We start from the raw sequence: 18,226 nt of genomic DNA, 5'->3' as shown, positions 1-18,226 counted from the left end.
ACATTTGTGGCAATGGTATAGCTGCACTGTGTAGCCATACCTCAAACTCGTAGTGCGAAAAATCTGGACAAAACTAAAATAACAAGGGGGACAAAGTCCCCCAAATATGGTTAGATTTTAAATATTGCCCTTACAAACTTAGACAGTTGCTAGAATAACAGGATTTGTGTTAGTGTGTATTTTCTGAAGGAAATGAAGTCTGAATCTCAAATGTATGTCATTATTTAATGACTTCAATCTTCAGTAATTTGCCAAAAAACAAACTGTTGAGAACAGACCAAAAAAATGAGTCAAAAATCTGGGGAGTTGAAAGGTGTGTGTGTGTGTAGCTACAGTGAAAACAGACTACCAGAAATGGGTGTTTAATTATACATAATGCAAATTCCTGCCATCCTCTAAACTGACGGGCAAGTGCTGCCTCCTGCTGATATCACAGCAATGACAAATTGTCAGATAAAATAGCTTGCCAAGCAACTGAAACTGCACACATACTTTGTGGCTTAGTATGGCATGTGTATGGCATGCTAAAATGCCCAACATATTATTTATAAGGGCTACATCTGATGATCTAGTTTAGAATCATTTGTACTCTGTGAAGAAGCTGGATGTTTGCAACACCAGTACAGAGCTCGCCAGTTCATATTTTCTATATCCCTCCCTACAGTTACCCCTAAAAGTCTATGATTCTCAGACTATGATAAATCTGTCTGTATGTATATAGTGACAATAAATCAATGAACACAATAAAACAGCCTCACTGTAAGCTCAAATGTAAAGAATAGCAGTTAACTCAGACTTGACACATTGGCTTTATTTTTTTCATTACTTTGTGAATGTTTTTATAGTTAAAACAAAAAATATGTTCCAAATAATTCATCAGAAAGGATAAGTTATTTTAAATAGGAAAACTAAAAAAATAGAGACATTATTAGAAGAGTTTTAAAAATCAGTAATTAAAAGATTTAGATTGCAAACAATACAGTACATTACATTTTTCACAATGAAAACTGAAAAGCAGTTCCATTTGTTTTCTGAATAATCTGCAAATATATTTTAGCTGAAGGGTTCCTAAAATAAGCAGTTGCAGTAGTTTTCATTCTACTCAACAATCTGATGACAGTAGTCCATACCAGAAGAAAAGTTACAAATGTCCCAAATGTCTCAGAAGCATTAAGAGGAGAGGTATGTAGTAGGAATAATAAATTAAAAGGGTCAACAGCTTTGTTTAGACATCTGTCACTCTCCGTAAGAAAATACTTTTAAAAATGCAGGAAAATTTGGTCTTCATGTTGGAAATGGACATTTAGGAGCCATTTGTTGTGCAAGAATGTGCCCAGTTTCTTTTTTGGTCTCTGGTCCTTAAAACTATGCTGCACTTGACACAGCCAACTTTTTCAAATGATCCATAAACACCTGAAGGCTGACATCATCTGTTAGGATTGGAGCACCAGACTCCTAAAAGTAAAAGAAAAATCACAATTTGGAGCAATGTTTAAAAGATGCTTTGTTTCACTTGCAGCTTAATGATCAGACTGAAGTCTATTTTCTGTGTAATGATCCTCAGTATAGTATTTCAATATATCCACATTATACTTTGCATTTTGTATCTTTATAGAAAAATCACGTACATATCAAAGCCACAGACAGTCATATACATATTCATTATTTACATCTAAAAAAAAAAAGACTAAAAATACTTCCTCTGTGGGACCTGACAATATACTTGGCTGTTTAATAAACAGTACTAAACAAGCCCTAACAGAGTCACTCAAATTACTTAACCCAAGTGTAGACACTGTCTTTGTCCCTGAGGTTTGGAACACTGCAGTAGCTATGTTACTCTACAAGGACGACCCACCACTGACATCAGGAATTACAGGCGCATCAGCCTGAAAAGCCTTATTTGTAAAACTAATGAACATATTACAAATGACCCAATAAATTAGGGTATTAAAAATCTTATCACACTACACCGACAGTTTAGCTTTTTCAAGGGTAGATCCTGTCTAATGACTCTGGTTAACTACTTTGAAAGGGTAACACAGGCTGTTGACAATGTTTGTGTGTCCCACAGAATGTACTTTCACCTGGCCAAGGCATTACACAGCACTCCCCCCAAACTAGTAGTTACAAAGCTTAATGCATGACAAATAAATCCCTATGTAGTAAGACGGATAATAAGTTGGCTAGAAGACAGAAAACCACATGGTGCAGACAGCAGTGAATTATCAGAGAATACGAAGGTGACCAAAAACTGAAAATTGAGACCTCTTTTGTTTGGCATTTACTTTTCTGATCTCCAGACCATGATCCAAGACCTCTGATTAACCAAATTTGCAGGCCAATATAAACACTGTCAAGTCCCCCATGCTAAGTCCCTTCAGCAAGAACGTACACTTGTAAATAGCTGGTAAACTAAAAATAGTCTCTGTTTAAATATTAAAAAGTGCAGCACTGTCACATTTGGTAAACAACTGTCCTCTCCATCACAGACAACACCCACTCCAAAATGAGAATGTTGTTAAAGACCTTTGAACTAGGGTTGACAATGCCACCTCCTTTGAGTAATCAGAAAGTTCTTCTACTTAGTGCAGCTAATTGCCCAAACAATATCATCCAGACCTAAACAGGATACTGCCCCTTTGTATTCAGCACTTAGACTAATTACTGAATATGATGCCCCCCTTTAGGATATACCTCATCAGACATATCAACTGAAGTAAAACTAAATGCTACAAAATGCAATACAGCTGCACTGATAAATAAACTCTCCACACCAAGAAAAGACCCCAGAGGTTACTAAGAACTTCACTGGCTTAAAAACCCCAAGCCACCAGAAAAGAACAGAAGCACTGAATAATATCCCTTTATTTAGTATCTTATACAGTTCTGAGAGGAGATCCATGCTGTGTCTTCATGCCATTAAGGATCTAGTGGTCCTGGATGTCTCATAACTCTACAAATAAACGAGTACCATAAATGCCAGAACATGGGATCTAAATTTTCATTAGCAAATAAATAAAACACTGTGATAAGACAAGTTTATTACGCAGCAACTTCCCCACCTCAGGAACAGACTCCTAATGTAAATCAAGTAGTGTTAAACATCATCTTCCTTCAAATGGGAACTGGATAATTGCCTGTATCTTAACATATATATAAAAACATTGTGAGGTTAGGAAATTAACTTTTTTTCCACTGTAGTGTGATCTTAGAGTTGGTTTATTTAATTTACGGGGGGTGTTGGGGGCAGAGCCCCCCACATGGGGGGGTGCAGGGGGACTTGCCCCCATGCAGAAACATAGCAGAAAGAGAGTTAGGTGGTGGTGTAGGTGGAGGTGATATTATTTACCTGTGCAATGTAGTTTTCAATATTATGAAGCACATTTCAATGTTCTGAGTTTTCAATGACTTTGGGCTTTCAGTGTTTTGAACATTCGATGTTATGGTCTCAATGTTATGAAATTCAACATTATGAAATTTCAATGTTATGAAGTAGACCCGTGTGTATGTATGTATGTATGTATGTGTATATATATATATATATATATATATATATATATATATATACACACACACACACACACACACACACACACACATATACACACGGACACACAGACACACAGACACACAGACACACAGACACACAGACACACACACACACACACACACACACACACACACACACACACACACACACACACACACACCTATAGTGGTAACAAATGGTAACCTGTACTAAGCAATAAAGCTATGAAACGGTTTTCACTTAAAGCAGTGATCCTAAAAATAGTAACCCTAGTGCATAACACCTAGTAGGTACTACAGAGCATAGCAGATGTTTTAAATGTTTACTTAGTATCTGCAGAATAAAAATGGAAAGAATTCCATTACCTGTGGGCAGGGCAGAAGAAAAAGAAAATAACATAATAAATTAGTATGGAATGACAGACCCATCAGCCTGATAAACCCCACCTGCAAGGCCATGGAATGGGTCATAACACACCTGTTAAACTATGGTACAAATTATCTTATCAGACTTAAACCCCATCAAACTGGCTGGCAAGTGCAAATGTTTGCAAGGATAGACCCCATCAAATGAACCTGGTGAATTTTTTGGGAGGGTAATGCAAGCCATGGACAGTGATCATGCTGTCCTTACAGCATACTTTGACCTTGCCAAGACATCTGATACCATACAATATGTCTACATTACCTACCAGCTGAATGCACTCCAAACTGATCCTTCTGTAGTTAAACGGACAGCTAAATGGATGAGAGGTAGAACCCACACTGTGAGAGTGGTAGGTATGTCCTCTGAGAGCATGAAAGTCACCACTAGGGTACCACATGCTTCCATGCTAAGACATCTGCTATTCAACATATACATTTCTGATCTCCAAATTAAAAGTGGGGAACACTTAATCACTTTTGCAAATAACTGTAAAGTGAGTGTTACACTCAAACCCCTTCTGATATTCAGAAACTAAAAGGCAAACTTATACATATTAACAGCTGGTGCTCTGAAAATGGGCTAAAACTAAATGCTAAAAAATGCAATATAGTTGCATTTGGTAAACAAACTCTCCACCTAGCTTATAATGTAGAAAACACTTCAATCCAAAACAAAGACATTGTGGCAGATCTTAGCACAAGGCTAGATAACTCCCTCTCGTTTGATCATCACACTGGGACAGTGGTCAGGAAACCATTCTATCTGGCACAGCTGATTGCAAAGGGTATCCAAAGAAGTCCTTATCCCTATATATTCTGCATTGATCAGGTCGATCACTGAATACAATGCTTGTTTGGGGATATATCACATCAAGCAGCTGGACAAACCTTAAAGGTTCCTGACAAAACAGATCACATGCCTAAAGGAAATGAGCTACTGAGAGTGGTTGGAGGTTATGTCCCTGTATTCAGTGTCCTACAAACTCCTTAGGAGTCTCCTGGGTCATTAGGGATCTGCAGTCCAAGAACTCTTATTTTTCCACAAATCAGTCCAGTGAACACTGGAAATGGAAATCTGAACCTGCATCAACCTATAAATAAATCATGGTGGAGAGAGAGATTTGTCAGGCAATGACTACCCTTTCTCTGGAACAAATGTTCTCTCCAAATCAAGCAATGTGATACAGTTTCTTCTTTTAAGAAGAAATCAAATAACTGGATACTGACTTATAAATTCACAATGGGTGAATACTGGCCTATCACTTTTTGTAAAAGAAGGTAAGGACTAATAATAGGTACTGGCAAGGAAAAATGGCCACATGGCCTAGCTGTCTTGCACATTCTATGATATAGTGCAGCACTCACCTTAACCAAACACATTTATAGCTATTAAATAAGAATGCACATCTCTACAAGTCATAACAGATGTGTACTCATCTTATCAGGTGATTATAACAGAGCTCACTGTGGATTTACAAGAGGATTATTGCCTCCTCTGGTCTTCAGCTTGCTTGTTATTGTCTTCAGCCTCTGCACCTCAGGACGTGTACAGCTCCTGCTATTACATGCCATGACATAGAGTTTTAAACAGCAATGCTTAGCCTATGCACACACCAGTTCACCCCCACCTATTCAAAGCACAATCTGAAAGTCAGGAAATGAGTAAAAACATCGAGCAACGATATACAAATATATAAATACTTGTACAACTTACAGGGAAAGTACAGTTGTGTACACTTACCATAAATGTAGATCTTCAAGTGTATTCACTGTTGCAGTCATCAAATTTGGGTTGTCCCTGCCAGGGTAGCCCTCGGCCAGCCCGAATACCAGAGACTTAGTATTTCTGCATCAGTTGCTGTCGCTTCAGGACTGACTTTAAGTCATCAGTAGTATAAAGTAAGGCAGCCGATGCCATTACATCAGTTTTTCTTGCCCTAATCGTCAGGAGCCCCCAAGGGGAAGCCAGGTTCTGATGGAAGAACCCCACCAGTAGAAAGTAAATACCAATATGTCCCTTATAAGAAAAGGGAAAGAAGAAGAGGGGGATGGAGGGAGGGAAAAGTACAGTTGTGTACACTTACTATAAATGTAGAAGTTTGAGTGCATTCACTGTTGCAGTCATTACACTTGGGTTATCCTGCTGGCAGGCTACCCTCAGTCGGCCTGAATTCCAAAGTCTAGGTCCAGCGTCGGTTGCTGTCGCCTCTTCCCTGACGTCAGAGCCCCAGGGGTATAAAAGATGCAGCCGACGCCATTTTCTTCAGTTTTTCTTGCCCCAGATGTCAGATGCCCCCAAAAAGGTAGGCTAAAAAATATGCCAATAAAACATGCATGCACCAAAATATATTATACCTTCATCTACAAGCAAATACACCACATAGGTTGTACAGATTAGAGAAGTGCAGATAAGTTCCAGCAAAGAAATGGGGGATGGTGTGTGGGTAACCTGGACTGCAACAGTGAATACACTCGAACATCTACATTTATGGTAAGTGTACACAACTGTACTATGTTTTTCGTGTTTCACTGTTGCAGTCATTACATTTGGGTTGAATCCCAAAGCTATGGTTGGGAGGCTGGAGCTAATATAGCATTAGGAGTGGCTATGAGGCCCTGCAAAACTGCAGTGGCAAAGCCTGCCCTGGATTTAGAGTAGAGTGGTAAATGATAGTGCTTTGTAAAGGTGTGCACTGAACTCCAGGTAGCAGCCTCTAAAATGTCTTTGGTTGGTACTCCCCTGAGGAAGGCTGCTTGAAGTGGCTGCTGCTCTGGTTGAATGTGGCCTAATGCCCTTAGGCAATGGCTTGCCATGTTGTAAATAGCAGAAATGAATGCAGTGACCTATCCACTTAAAAATAGTCTGCTTTGAGATAGCCTTTCCTTGTGATCCTGCAGCATATGCCACTAGTAGTTGCTCCATCTTTCTGAAAGCTTTGGTTCTGTTCAAGTAGAAGCGTAGTTGTCTGTGTATGTCCAAAGAATGCAGAATTCTCTCCCCCTTATTCTGTGGGTTTGAATAAAAAGTAGGCAGATGAATAGCTTGGTTAAGGGCCACACTGGACACTACCTTAGGCATAAATGTCAGGTTTGTCCTCAGAGAAATCCTGTCTGGATAAAAAATGATGAAAGGTTCCACAGCCATGAGTGCCTGTAGCTCTGAGACTCGTCTTGCAGAAGTTATTGCTAGGAGCAGAGCTGTTTTCCAAGATAAAACCTTTATATCAGCTGTAGTGGCTAGCTCAAAAGGAGGCAGGGTGAGATTTTCCAAGACATAATTGAGGCCCCATGCAGGTACTGGTGATCTCCTTGGAGGCCTTAAGTTTTTGGCTCCTCTGAGGTACTGCCTTAACAAAGGATGAGAAAAGATTGGTGGCCCTGTATTGTAATGAGCTGAAATGACAGAGGCATGAATTTTAATTGATGAAAAGGATAGGCCTTTGTCCAGCATCTCAGTTAAGTATTGCAAAATCTGAGGAATATTTGGTACAGCTGCGTCAATTCCTTGCACCTGGTTCCAAGCACAGAATCTCTTCCATTTTCCAGCGTAAGATTTTCTGGTACTAGGCCTTCTGGCCTCCAAAATGACATCCATCACAGCTTTAGTGAGAGGTGCATTTTGTATGACTACATTATCCGCCATGCTGCCAGATTTAAGGTCTTTAGCTGGCTGTGCAGGATTTGATTGTTTTGTTGGGATAGTAGATGAGGTATTTGAGGCAAGGTCCAAGCCGGGCATTGAGACAAGTTCCTTAGAAATGGGTACCAGTACTGGCAGGGCCAGTCTGGGGCAATCAGTATCATCTTTGGCTTCTCTTGTCTGACCTTTAGGAGTACCTTGGGGAGGAGAGGCAGTATACTGCTAAGCTTTTCCAGCTGAAAGATAGGGTGTCCACTTTCCATGCTTGTCTGTGATAAGTCCTTGTGCAGAATCTTTTTAGTTGGTAGTGGTGAGGAGAGGCAAATAGATCTATCTTCGGGCATCCCCATTTCCTTGTTATCATGCTGAAGACTTGTGGATCCAATTTCCACTTGTGGGGATCCATGAGGTTTCTGCTTAGTTCGTCTGCCAGAGTATTTATCTTTCCTGGCAGGAATTGTGCTTGCAGATGTACTTGGTAAGTCAATGCTGTGCCCCACAAAGTCATGGCTAGTCTGCAAAGGGGGTAAGAATGAGTGCCTCCCTGCTTGTTTATATACCACATGACTGTGGTGTTGTCCTGTCTTTATCAGTAGTTGTCCCGGATGAAGTAGGTCCTTGAAGGCTGTCAGGGCATTCTGAACAGCTAGCATCTCTTGTTGATTGACATGTAGATGCATTTGGTTTGCGGACCATGTGCCTTGAATACACCTTCCTGGCATGTGGGCCCCCCAGGCATAATCTGATGCATCCGCTGTTAATGTTTGCCTGGCTGGGGTTAAAGTGAATGGCTGCCCCTTGTTCTGGAGACAAGCCTTCGCCCACCATCGAAACTCCTGTTGCAGGCAGGGAATGAGGGTAATTATTGTTTCCAGGCAGGGAATGAGGGTAATTATTGTTTCCAGACTGTGGCACTGTTGAGTCCAAACACTTTTTAGGTACCATTGAAGTTTCCTCATATGCAGTCTCGCATATGGAATTAGTAGAATGCAGGATGCCATGAAGCCCAAAGTCTGCAGAATTTTTCTTGCAGATAACTGGGCTTTTGTTGCCAACAGGTTGAAATAGGTAGTCAGTTGTCTTTGTTTGTCTGGCGTGAGATAAGCCATCTGGGCAGTTGTATTTAAGCTTGCACCCAGGAATATTATCTCTTGAGAGGGTACTAGTTTTGATTTCTTTTCGTTGACTGTACCCTAGGCCTGTTAGAAATCTCTTTACAAATGCCAGATGCTGTAGTAGAATGTCCTTGTTCTCTGCTTGAATGAGGCAGTCGTCCAAGTAAGGACATATTTGTATTCCTCTTTGTCTGCAGAATGCAATTACTGGTGCCAGGCACTTTGTGAAGACCCTGGACACAGTAGATAAGCCAAAGGGCAGTGCAGAGAATTGGTAGTGCATTTAGCCAGCTTTGAATCTAAGGTATCTTCTGCATGTTGGTCTGACTGGGACATGCAGGTATGCCTTTTTTAGGTCTAAAGTCACAAGCCAAGCCTTCTTGCCCAGCATGGGCAGAAGTTGCTGTAGAGTCAACATTTTGAATTTTGGTATATCCAGAAATGTGTTTAGAATAGATAGGTCCAGTATTGGTCTCCAGGTCTTGTCCTTTCTTAGGAACAAGAAAAGTCTTGAATAAAATCCTTGTCCCTGCTCTTGCTCTGGTACTTGTTGAATGGCCCTCATGTCCATGAGGGATGAGACTTGCTTTTGTGCCTCTGCCCATTGATGTTTTGGCAGGTCTGGCCAACCGTTTGTCCTTGGCAGGGTATGGAAGTGAAACTTGTAGCTTTGTGACACTATGTCTAGGACCCATTTGTCCTGGGTTATGTGCCAATTTTGAGAAAAAAGTGCTAGTCTTCCCCCCTAAAAGTGCTGCCAGAAGATAAGTGCTTGGTGCAGGCAGGGGGAAGTCATTGGGACTGTTTCCTGTATGGCTGTGATTTGTCTTCTCCACTTTTGGAGGTAGAAGCACCCCATTGTTTAGACCTGTACGAACCTTGGGGCTGGCATCTGCCTCTTGGGCGTCTGTATCTGCCCCTTTGTGGTCTGACACCGGAAAGGACCAATTCTTTGTAGGCCAGTGTCTGCTAAATCTAGGAGGCTGTACCTGTAAGAAATCCTTAACCATTTGCATAGATTTAGCTTTGTCCTCCATTTTCTTTAACACCTCTTCTGCTTTAACACCAAACAAGGTATCATGCTGTAATGGATCATCTAATAATTTTGCTTTGACATGATCAGGCATATTTTGTTCCTTTAACCAAGCATGCCTCCTGATGACAGAACCCGTAACAGTGGCCCTGAAGGAGGCCTCCAAAGAATCAAAACCACATTGCAAAGTATGCTTTCCAACTTGTTCAGCTGCATGCAATAAATCCTGCATTTCTTTGTTTTCTGCACATTCAGAATTTATCAACATTTTCTGTTTAAGCAGTGACATAATATATTGCTGATATTTGAGCATATGAAACTGACAATTTAAAGTTCTTATAGCCAAGGTAACAGAAGTGTAAATCTTTTTTCCCCATCTGTCCAATGCCCTAGAATCTCTGTCTGAGGGGGTAGGGTTTTTTGCAGCGGAAGCCTTGACCCTGAGAGATTGTTTCTGGGTCAGCAGCATGGTTTTTGAAAAGGAATTTATGAGAGTCAGGAACCCTGTAGTACCTGTCCGGCTTAACAGGAGCTGGAGGTAAGGAGGCAGGGGTCAGACTGGACTCTGAAAACATAATCTACAATGTCTACCACAGGTGGAATAGCTAGGGGCCTGTGTTGTGGTAGTAAAAGGAAGTCTCTGAGCCTTTTCTTAGATTCTGAAAAATCTTGGCTCTCCCAGTGAAAATGCTCCCTCATGGTATGCAAGGATTCCCCAAAAGAGTAATCCTCGGGAGGAGAGGCTGAAGGGATAGATTCTTCAGCATCAGAATTCTCATAGGGAGGAAGAGAGTATTCCTGATCAGAAGAGGAATCAGATGAAATGGAAACCTGAAGATTCATATTCTGTCTCTTGCCTCGGCCTTTTATCAGGTGTGTGATGGGAACCCCTGATCAAAGTAATTAAGTCTTCGGCCATTTTGAGCATCTGTTTATTGAGCATGGAGGCCTGTCCATGAGGCTGTTGTACTTGTTTCTTTGTCTTTAAAGGTGCTTTAGTCTTTGCCTTTGAAGCTGAAGTCGTTTTAATGTATAATAGAGTACGTCTGAAAACACCCTCAGAAGCCTATGCCTGCTCAGCGGCTCCAGACCCATCTGAGGGAATAGTTTCCGAAGGTCCAATACCTTGAGCTTCCAGCAGCCTAGTCGACTCCACGTGGGAGTCGGTAGCGGCCTGCGGGTCTAAAGTAGTGGGCGTCAGGGGCTGCGAAGGCACCTGAGAACCGGCGAACGGCTTAGAAGAAGCCTCGTCGTCGGTTTTGGACCTCGGATGCCTGTCTTTTTCTTTTTCTTTGAGTTTCTTGTGAATTCCGGTAGTCGGATGGCTATCCGACGACATCGTATAATTAAATCTTCTGCCAAAATAGTGTAATGCAAAATCATACCGACGCTTAATAGTGCGTTGGTTAAATCTAGCACAAAACCGACAACTAGCAACGTCGTGGTCAGGGCCTAGGCAAGGAATACAGTAAGAATGAAAGTCCTTATGAGGTATTTGCTTCTCACAAGAAATATAATTATTAACTTTTTCTGACATCGGTCTGGAGCAAGAAAAAAGTTTCCCCAACGGGGTACTCAGCTTTTAATGAAGACTTCAGATCTGAAATTCGAACACGAAAGTCTCAGGAGTCGGCCGACCGGCACTTGCGAACTGCTTATGCTTCGGGCACCGCATGGCAAGAAAGACTGAAGAAAATGGCGTCGGCTGCATCTTTTATACCCCTGGCGCTCTGATGTCAGGGAAGAGGCGACAGCAACCGACGCCAGACCTGGACTTTGGAATTCAGGCCGACTGAGGGTAGCCTGCCAGCAGGATAACCCAAGTGTAATGACTGAAACAGTGAAACATGAAGAACATCCAGGACTGCAACAGTGAATACACTCGAACATCTACATTTATGGTAAGTGAACACAACTGTACTATGTTCTTCGTGTTTCACTGTTGCAGTCATCACATTTGGGTTGATTCCAAAAGCTGAGGAAAAGGGTGGAGGGCAGTCAAGGAAACAAGGGGCTGGCTAGGATGCCTTGCAAGACTGCTGAGGCAAACCCTGCCCTGGATTTGGAGAAGATAGACAGGTGGTAATGTCTGGTGAAGTTGTGAACAGATGCCCAGGTGGCAGCCTCCAGGATGCCCCTGGTGGGGACTCCTCTGAGGAAAGCTGCAGAGGTGGAGGCTGCTCTGGTGGAGTGAGTCCTGACCTCCTTGGGGGGGAGGCTTTCTGTGTTGCTTGTAGCAGAAATGGATGCAGTGTGCTATCCATTTAGAGATGGTTTGTTTGAAGATAGCTTTACCCTCTGCCCGTGCAGCAAACCTAACCAGCAATTGATCAGGCTTTCTGAAAGATTTAGTCCTGTCTAGACAGAACCTGAGCTGTCTATGCACATCTAGAGAGTGCAGGATCTTTTCTCCCTTGTTCTGTGGGTTAGGGAAAAAAGTGGGCAAATGAATGGATTGCTTGAAAGCCACAATGGACACAACCTTGGGCATGAAGGATGGGTTAGTCCTGAGGGATACCCTGTCAGCATGGAAGATGGTGAAGGGTTCCACAGCCATGAGTCCTTGCAGCTCGGAGACCCTTCTGGCTGAAGTGATTGCCAGAAGGAAAGCTGTCTTCCAGGAGAGAAATTTTAGCTCTTCTGAAGAGGCAGGTTCAAAGGGGGGAGGGTCAGCTTTTCCAACATAAAGTTAAGGTCCCAAGCTGGGGTTGGTGCTCTTCTGGGTGGCCTCAAGTTGCTAGCCTCTCTTAGAAACTGTTTGATCAGAGGGTGTGAGAAAAGGGGCTGCTCAGTGGGAAAATGAGCAGAGGCATGAATTTTAAAAAAGGAAAAGGACAGTCCACTGTGTAGCAGGTCAGCTAAGTAATCCAGGATGAGAGGGAGGGAGGGCTGTGCCGTACTGGCTCCCTTAGCCTGAATCCAGGTGCAGAACCTTTTCCATTTGTCAGCATAAGACTTCCTAGTGCTAAGGCATTTGGCCTCACGAATAACATCTAAAACCTGCTTGCTGAGGTTGGCAGATTGATTGGGGGTTATGGAATAAGCCAAGCTGCCAAACTGAGTGTTTGCAATTCGGGATGCATGAATTTCCCTTCCCTCTGGGTCAGGAGGTTTGGAATCTGAGGGAGATGCCACGGTCGCAGGGGGGACATGCTGCGCAGCAAGGGGTACCAGTGCTGGCGAAGCCAGTCTGGAGCTATAAGAATTATCCTTAGTTTTCACTCCTTTATTTTGAGCAGTACCCTGGGGATGAGAGGTAGTGGAGGAAAGGCATAGACTGATAGATTGACCCAGGGGAAAGACAGGGCATCCACTTTCCAAGCCATGCAGTGATGCTCCCTGATGCAGAACTTGCTGAGCTGATAGTTGGTGCGGGAGGCAAAGAGGTCGACCACTAGGGTGCCCCACTTCTGAGTTATTAGGCGGAAGGTTCTACTGTTGAGCTGCCTCTCATGTGAGTCCAGAAGATTTCTGCTTAAGCGTTCCGCCAGAGAGTTGAGAGAACCCGATAGGAATTGTGCTAACAGGTAGAGCTGCATGGCAGAGGCTGTGTTCCAAAGGGTCATGACCAGCCTACATAGAGGGTAGGACTGTGTCCCTCCCTGCTTGTTGATATACCACATCACAGTTGTGTTGCCTGTTTTGGTCAGGAGAGCCCCTGGGGAGAGAAGGGGCTTGAAAGCTATCAAGGCATTCTGGACAGCTATCATCTCTTTTTGGTTGATGTACAGATGCATTTGCTGTGGGCTCCAATGGCCCTGTATGCACCTGCCATCCAGGTGTGCATCCCAAGCATAATCTGATGAGTCTGTGGTGAGGGTCTGGTCGGTGTGGGGGGGGGGGGGGTGAGAAAGGTAGTCCTTTGTTGAGTGAGCATGCTGTTGCCCACCAAAGAAAATCTTTTCTGAGGCAATGTATTATAGGTATAACAGTCTCCAAGTCTTGAGACTGGTGACACCAAAGGCTTTTTAGGTACCATTGAAGTTTCCTCATATGCAGTCTGGCATATGGAAGAAGTAGAATGCAATATGCCATAAACCCCAGAGCTTGCAGGATTTTCCTTGCAGACAGTTTGGGTCTGGTGGCTAGATGAGAGAAGTTGCCTGTCAGGAAGGTTTGCTTTTCTAGTGTAAGGAATGCCATCTGGGATGCCGTGTCCAGGCTTGTTGCCAGGAATATAATCCTTTGTGTGGGTACCTGTTTGGATTTCTTTTTGTTGACTGTGTACCCTAGGGAGGTTAGTAGGGACTTCACAAAGGCCAGGTGCTTGAGCAGCTTTTCCTGTCTGTCTGTCTGAATTAGGCAGTCATCTAAGTATGGGTAAATCTGGATATTCCTTTGTCTGCAAAAGGCAATGGCCAGAGACAGACATTTTGTGAAAACTCTGGGAGCAGTAGATAAGCCAAAGGGAAGCGCAGAGAACTGAAAATGCTGAGATCCTGCCCTGAAACGGAGATATTTCCTGCATGATTCCCTGATAGGGATGTGGAGGTAGGTCTCCTTTAGGTCTAGGGTGGCTAGCCAAGCATCCTTGGAGAGCATGGGTAGCAGCTGCTGGAAGGTGAGCATTTTGAATTTTGGGATCACCAAGAAGGTGTTTAGAATGGATACATCGAGGATGGGGCGCCAGGTGCCCTCTTTCCTGGGTACCAAAATTAGTCTGGAGTACAAACCTTGGCCTTTCTGTTCTGTAGGAGCTTGCTCTATTGCCCTCATGGAGTGCAGGGAAAGGACTTGCTTTTGCGCCTCTGCCCACTGGTTTTGAGGTGGATCTGGGAACCCTTTTGGAGTTGGAAGGGTGTGGAAAGAAAATCTGTATCCCTGGGACACTATATTGAGAACCCAGTGGTTGTTGGTAATGGTGGCCCAGGTGTTTGCATGAAAGGAGAGTTTTCCTCCTGGGGTAAGTGGAGGTGGGGAGAGGGAGGGGGTGAGGGAGGAGAGTCGTTGCGAGTTCTTACCATAAGGGGGTGACTTAGAGCTCCCTGATTTTGAAGTGAAGGTAGTCCATTGCTTAGATCTCTGCATTCCCTCTGGCTGCTGTCTCTGGGGTCTGGTTCCCCGGGTTCTGGGCTGAACTGACCTGGTGGGAGCAGGAAAGGACCAGTCCTTGGAGGGACAATGCCTGTTGAACCTGGGTGGCTGGACCTGTAAGAAATCCTTAACTGTCTGCATAGATTTTGCTTTTTCTTCCATCTTTTTTAAGACCTTCTCTTCTGCCTTAATGCCAAATAAGTTGTCTTTGTGCAAGGGGGCATCCAACAATTTAGATTTAACATGGTCTGGCAAGGACGATACTGACTGCACCAGACTGGCCACGCCAACACTGGTACCCCCTTTTGCGCAGTGTGTCACTGCTGGCACCATGGCACCTGCCTCAGACCCCTGCCCTGCTGTCCCAGCAGGAGGGCCAGATTCTGCACCCACAGCTTCAAACCCTGAACCTGGCAGCCTGGCTAATTACATGATCTCTCCATTACCATCCCTCAGTAAGCAAGTGTTGGATGTCATTCTGAAGGCAAGGAGGCCTAAGTACTAGAAAATCCTATGCTGAAAAATGGAAAAGATTCTGTTCCTGGAACCAAACTCAGGATGGGCACAGCAGCGCCCAATTTACCGCAGATTCTTCAATATTTAACTGAGATGCTTCACAAGGCCCTTTCCTTTTCCTCCATCAAAATGCATGCCTCAGCCATTTCAGCTCATTACAACACAGAACCACCCCTCTTCTGTCATCCACTGCTGAAGCAGTTCCTCAGAGGAGCCAAAAACTTAAGACCACCCAGGAGAGCCCCTACTCCAGCCTGGGACCTGTAAAAAATCCTTAACTGTCTGCATAGATTTTGCTTTTTCTTCAATCTTTTTTAAGACCTTCTCTTCTGCCTTAATGCCAAATAAGTTGTCTTTGTGCAAGGGGGCATCCAACAATTTACATTTAACATGGTCTGGCAAGGACGATACTGACTGCACCAGACTGGCCACACCAACACTGGTACCCCCTTTTGCGCAGTGCATCACTGCTGGCACCATGGCACCTGCCTCAGACCCCTGCCCTGCTGTCCCAGCAGGAGGGCCAGATTCTGCACCCACAGCTTCAAACCCTGAACCTGGCAGCCTGGCTAATTACCTGATCTCTCCATTACCATCCCTCAGTAAGCAAGTGTTGGATGTCATTTTGGAGGCAAGGATGCCTAGTACTAGAAAATCCTATGCTGAAAAATGGAAAAGATTCTGTTCCTGGAACCAAACTCAGGATGGGCACAGCAGCGCCCAATTTACCTCAGATTCTTCAATATTTAACTGAGATGCTTCACAAGGCCCTTTCCTTTTCCATCAAAATTCATGCCTCAGCCATTTCAGCTCATTACAACACAGTACTACCCCTCTTCTGTCAACCACTGCTGAAGCAGTTCCTCAGAGGAGCCAAAAACTTAAGACCACCCAGGAGAGCCCCTACTCCAGCCTGGGGCCTTAACTTTGTATTGGAAAAACTCACTCTACCTCCTTTTGAGCCAGCTGCAAATGCAGAGTTGAAATTCCTTTCTTGGAAAACAGCCTTCCTTCTAGCCATCACCTCAGCAAGAAGGGCACCTGAATTACAGGCCCTCATGGCAGTGGAGCCTTTCATCATCTTTCATGCAGACAGGGTGTCCCTCAGGATCAATCCCTCCTTCATGCCCAAGGTGGTATCCAGTGTGGCCCTTAATCAGCCCATTCATTTGCCAACCTTCTTTTCTAATCCACAGAACAAAGAGGAATGAATACTGCACTCCTTAGATGTGCACAGACAACTTCGATTTTACTTGGACAGGACTAAACCTCTCAGGAAATCTGAACAACTGCTGGTTGCATTTGCTGCAGGGGCAGAGGGGAAGGCCATTTCCAAGCAAACCATTTCTAAATGGATATGCCATTGCATTCATTTCTGCTGTAAGCACCATGAAAAACCTACCCCACAGGGGATAAGACCACATTCAACCAGTGCTGCATCTACCTCTACAGCCTTTCTCAGAGGTGTCCCTACCAGGGACATCCTAGAAGCTGCTACCTGGAGTTCTGTACATACCTTCACCAAGCATTACCATTTGCCAATTTTCTCTAAATCCAAAGCAAGCTTTGCCACTGCAGTCTTGCAGGGCCTTATACCTGGTCCTAGTGCCATCTAATTTCCTCCTCCCATTCTTAGCTTTGGGAATCTACACAAATGTGATGACTGCAACAGTGAAACACAAAGAACATAGTACAGTTGTGTACACTTACCATAAATGTTGATGTTCGAGTGTATTCACTGTTGCAGTCCTGGTCTCCAGCCCCGACTTCTTTTGGCTATACCTTTACTCTCCTTTACTACGCTTAATAGCTTTTTGGTGTATTTGCTTTTTTTTGTAGGAAGTGTAACCTTGTATGTATAATTGCTTCCGATTATGGGGGCACCTGCCATCTGGGGCAAGAAAAACTGATGTAATGGTGTCGGCTGCTTGCTTTATACCCCTGACTACCTGACGTCATGAAAGATGAGACCGCAACCGACACAGGACCCAAGACTTTGATAATCAGGCCGACTGAGGGCTACTGCAAGCAGATAACCCAAATGTGATGACTGCAACAGTGAAACACGAAGAACAGCAGTAAGTTCCAAGACACCATCCTCACTGCTATTGAACCATACAGTCTAAATGGGGGATGAGGAGTCTGTCAGTCATGAAGTACAAGTCCCAGGAAGCAGAAGACTTCATGGGTAGACAAAGGAGCAGCACTCATTTAAGGAACTAACTGTTACTGGACCACAGCTCTGGACAGACAGGTACAGTTACCCTCCATATGGACTTAAGCCTACACTACGTGACACCTAGGAACCCTCCTAATCCTATATGGTGTTTTTTTTTTTCTGAAACAAATGGAGGGGTATGAAAAAAGGCCTTCCACATTGGTCAGAACCTACTTCATTTTTTCTTTATTATCTCACTTCACCTCTGAAAGACCCTGACACTGGACAGCTACCCGTTCCCAACTGGAACATTTGGTATGCACTACATTCTGTGTATCCATGGGCTAGGTAAATGCATTACAGTCCATTCATTCCTGCCTGAGAAGCCCTGTTGGCCCATCTGTTCCCTCAGCAGTAATAGTTGTTGGTAGGCATCAGGCCAGCTACAAGTCCTGTCAAGCAACTTATCCACCCCTCCCCTGGGCTACTCACAGACTCCCTAAAGCTGCCTGTTCTGGAATGGCGCGCGTGCACACACACACACACACACACACACACACACACACACACACACATACACACACACAGACAGACACACATCTCCTATTTCCCCAGCTCAGCATGAAGGTCCCTGTGTCATGCAGTTCATGTAGGTAGGAGACAGACACTCAGACACAGCTATGTGTTGCCAGTCTAGCAGCCTCCCTCCTTTTCAGGAAGGCATAGGCCACTCAGGCTCATCCTCAGACAAGCATACTGCTAATCCAACACGG

General features: G+C 44.0%; 1 protein-coding gene across 2 annotated transcripts in view; it reads right to left on the bottom strand.

Moving 5' to 3' along the window:
* Nucleotides 1-790: 790 nt before the first annotated feature.
* Nucleotides 791-18,226, bottom strand: part of SEC23B (SEC23 homolog B, COPII coat complex component) — an 836,569-nt gene continuing 819,133 nt past the window's right edge. For both annotated transcript variants that reach the window (XM_044056987.1, XM_044056989.1), the window contains one exon: nucleotides 791-1,455. In XM_044056987.1, coding sequence (XP_043912922.1) covers nucleotides 1,366-1,455 — 90 coding nt within the window. In that variant the 3' untranslated portion in view covers nucleotides 791-1,365. The remainder of the gene's footprint in view (nucleotides 1,456-18,226) is intronic.

Source organism: Protopterus annectens, chromosome 1.part2 (assembly GCF_019279795.1).
Source record: "Protopterus annectens isolate FY-2018-M chromosome 1.part2, PAN1.0, whole genome shotgun sequence".
Lineage (NCBI taxonomy): Eukaryota > Metazoa > Chordata > Ceratodontiformes > Protopteridae > Protopterus > Protopterus annectens.
This window is presented reverse-complemented; position numbering and strand designations above follow the sequence as displayed.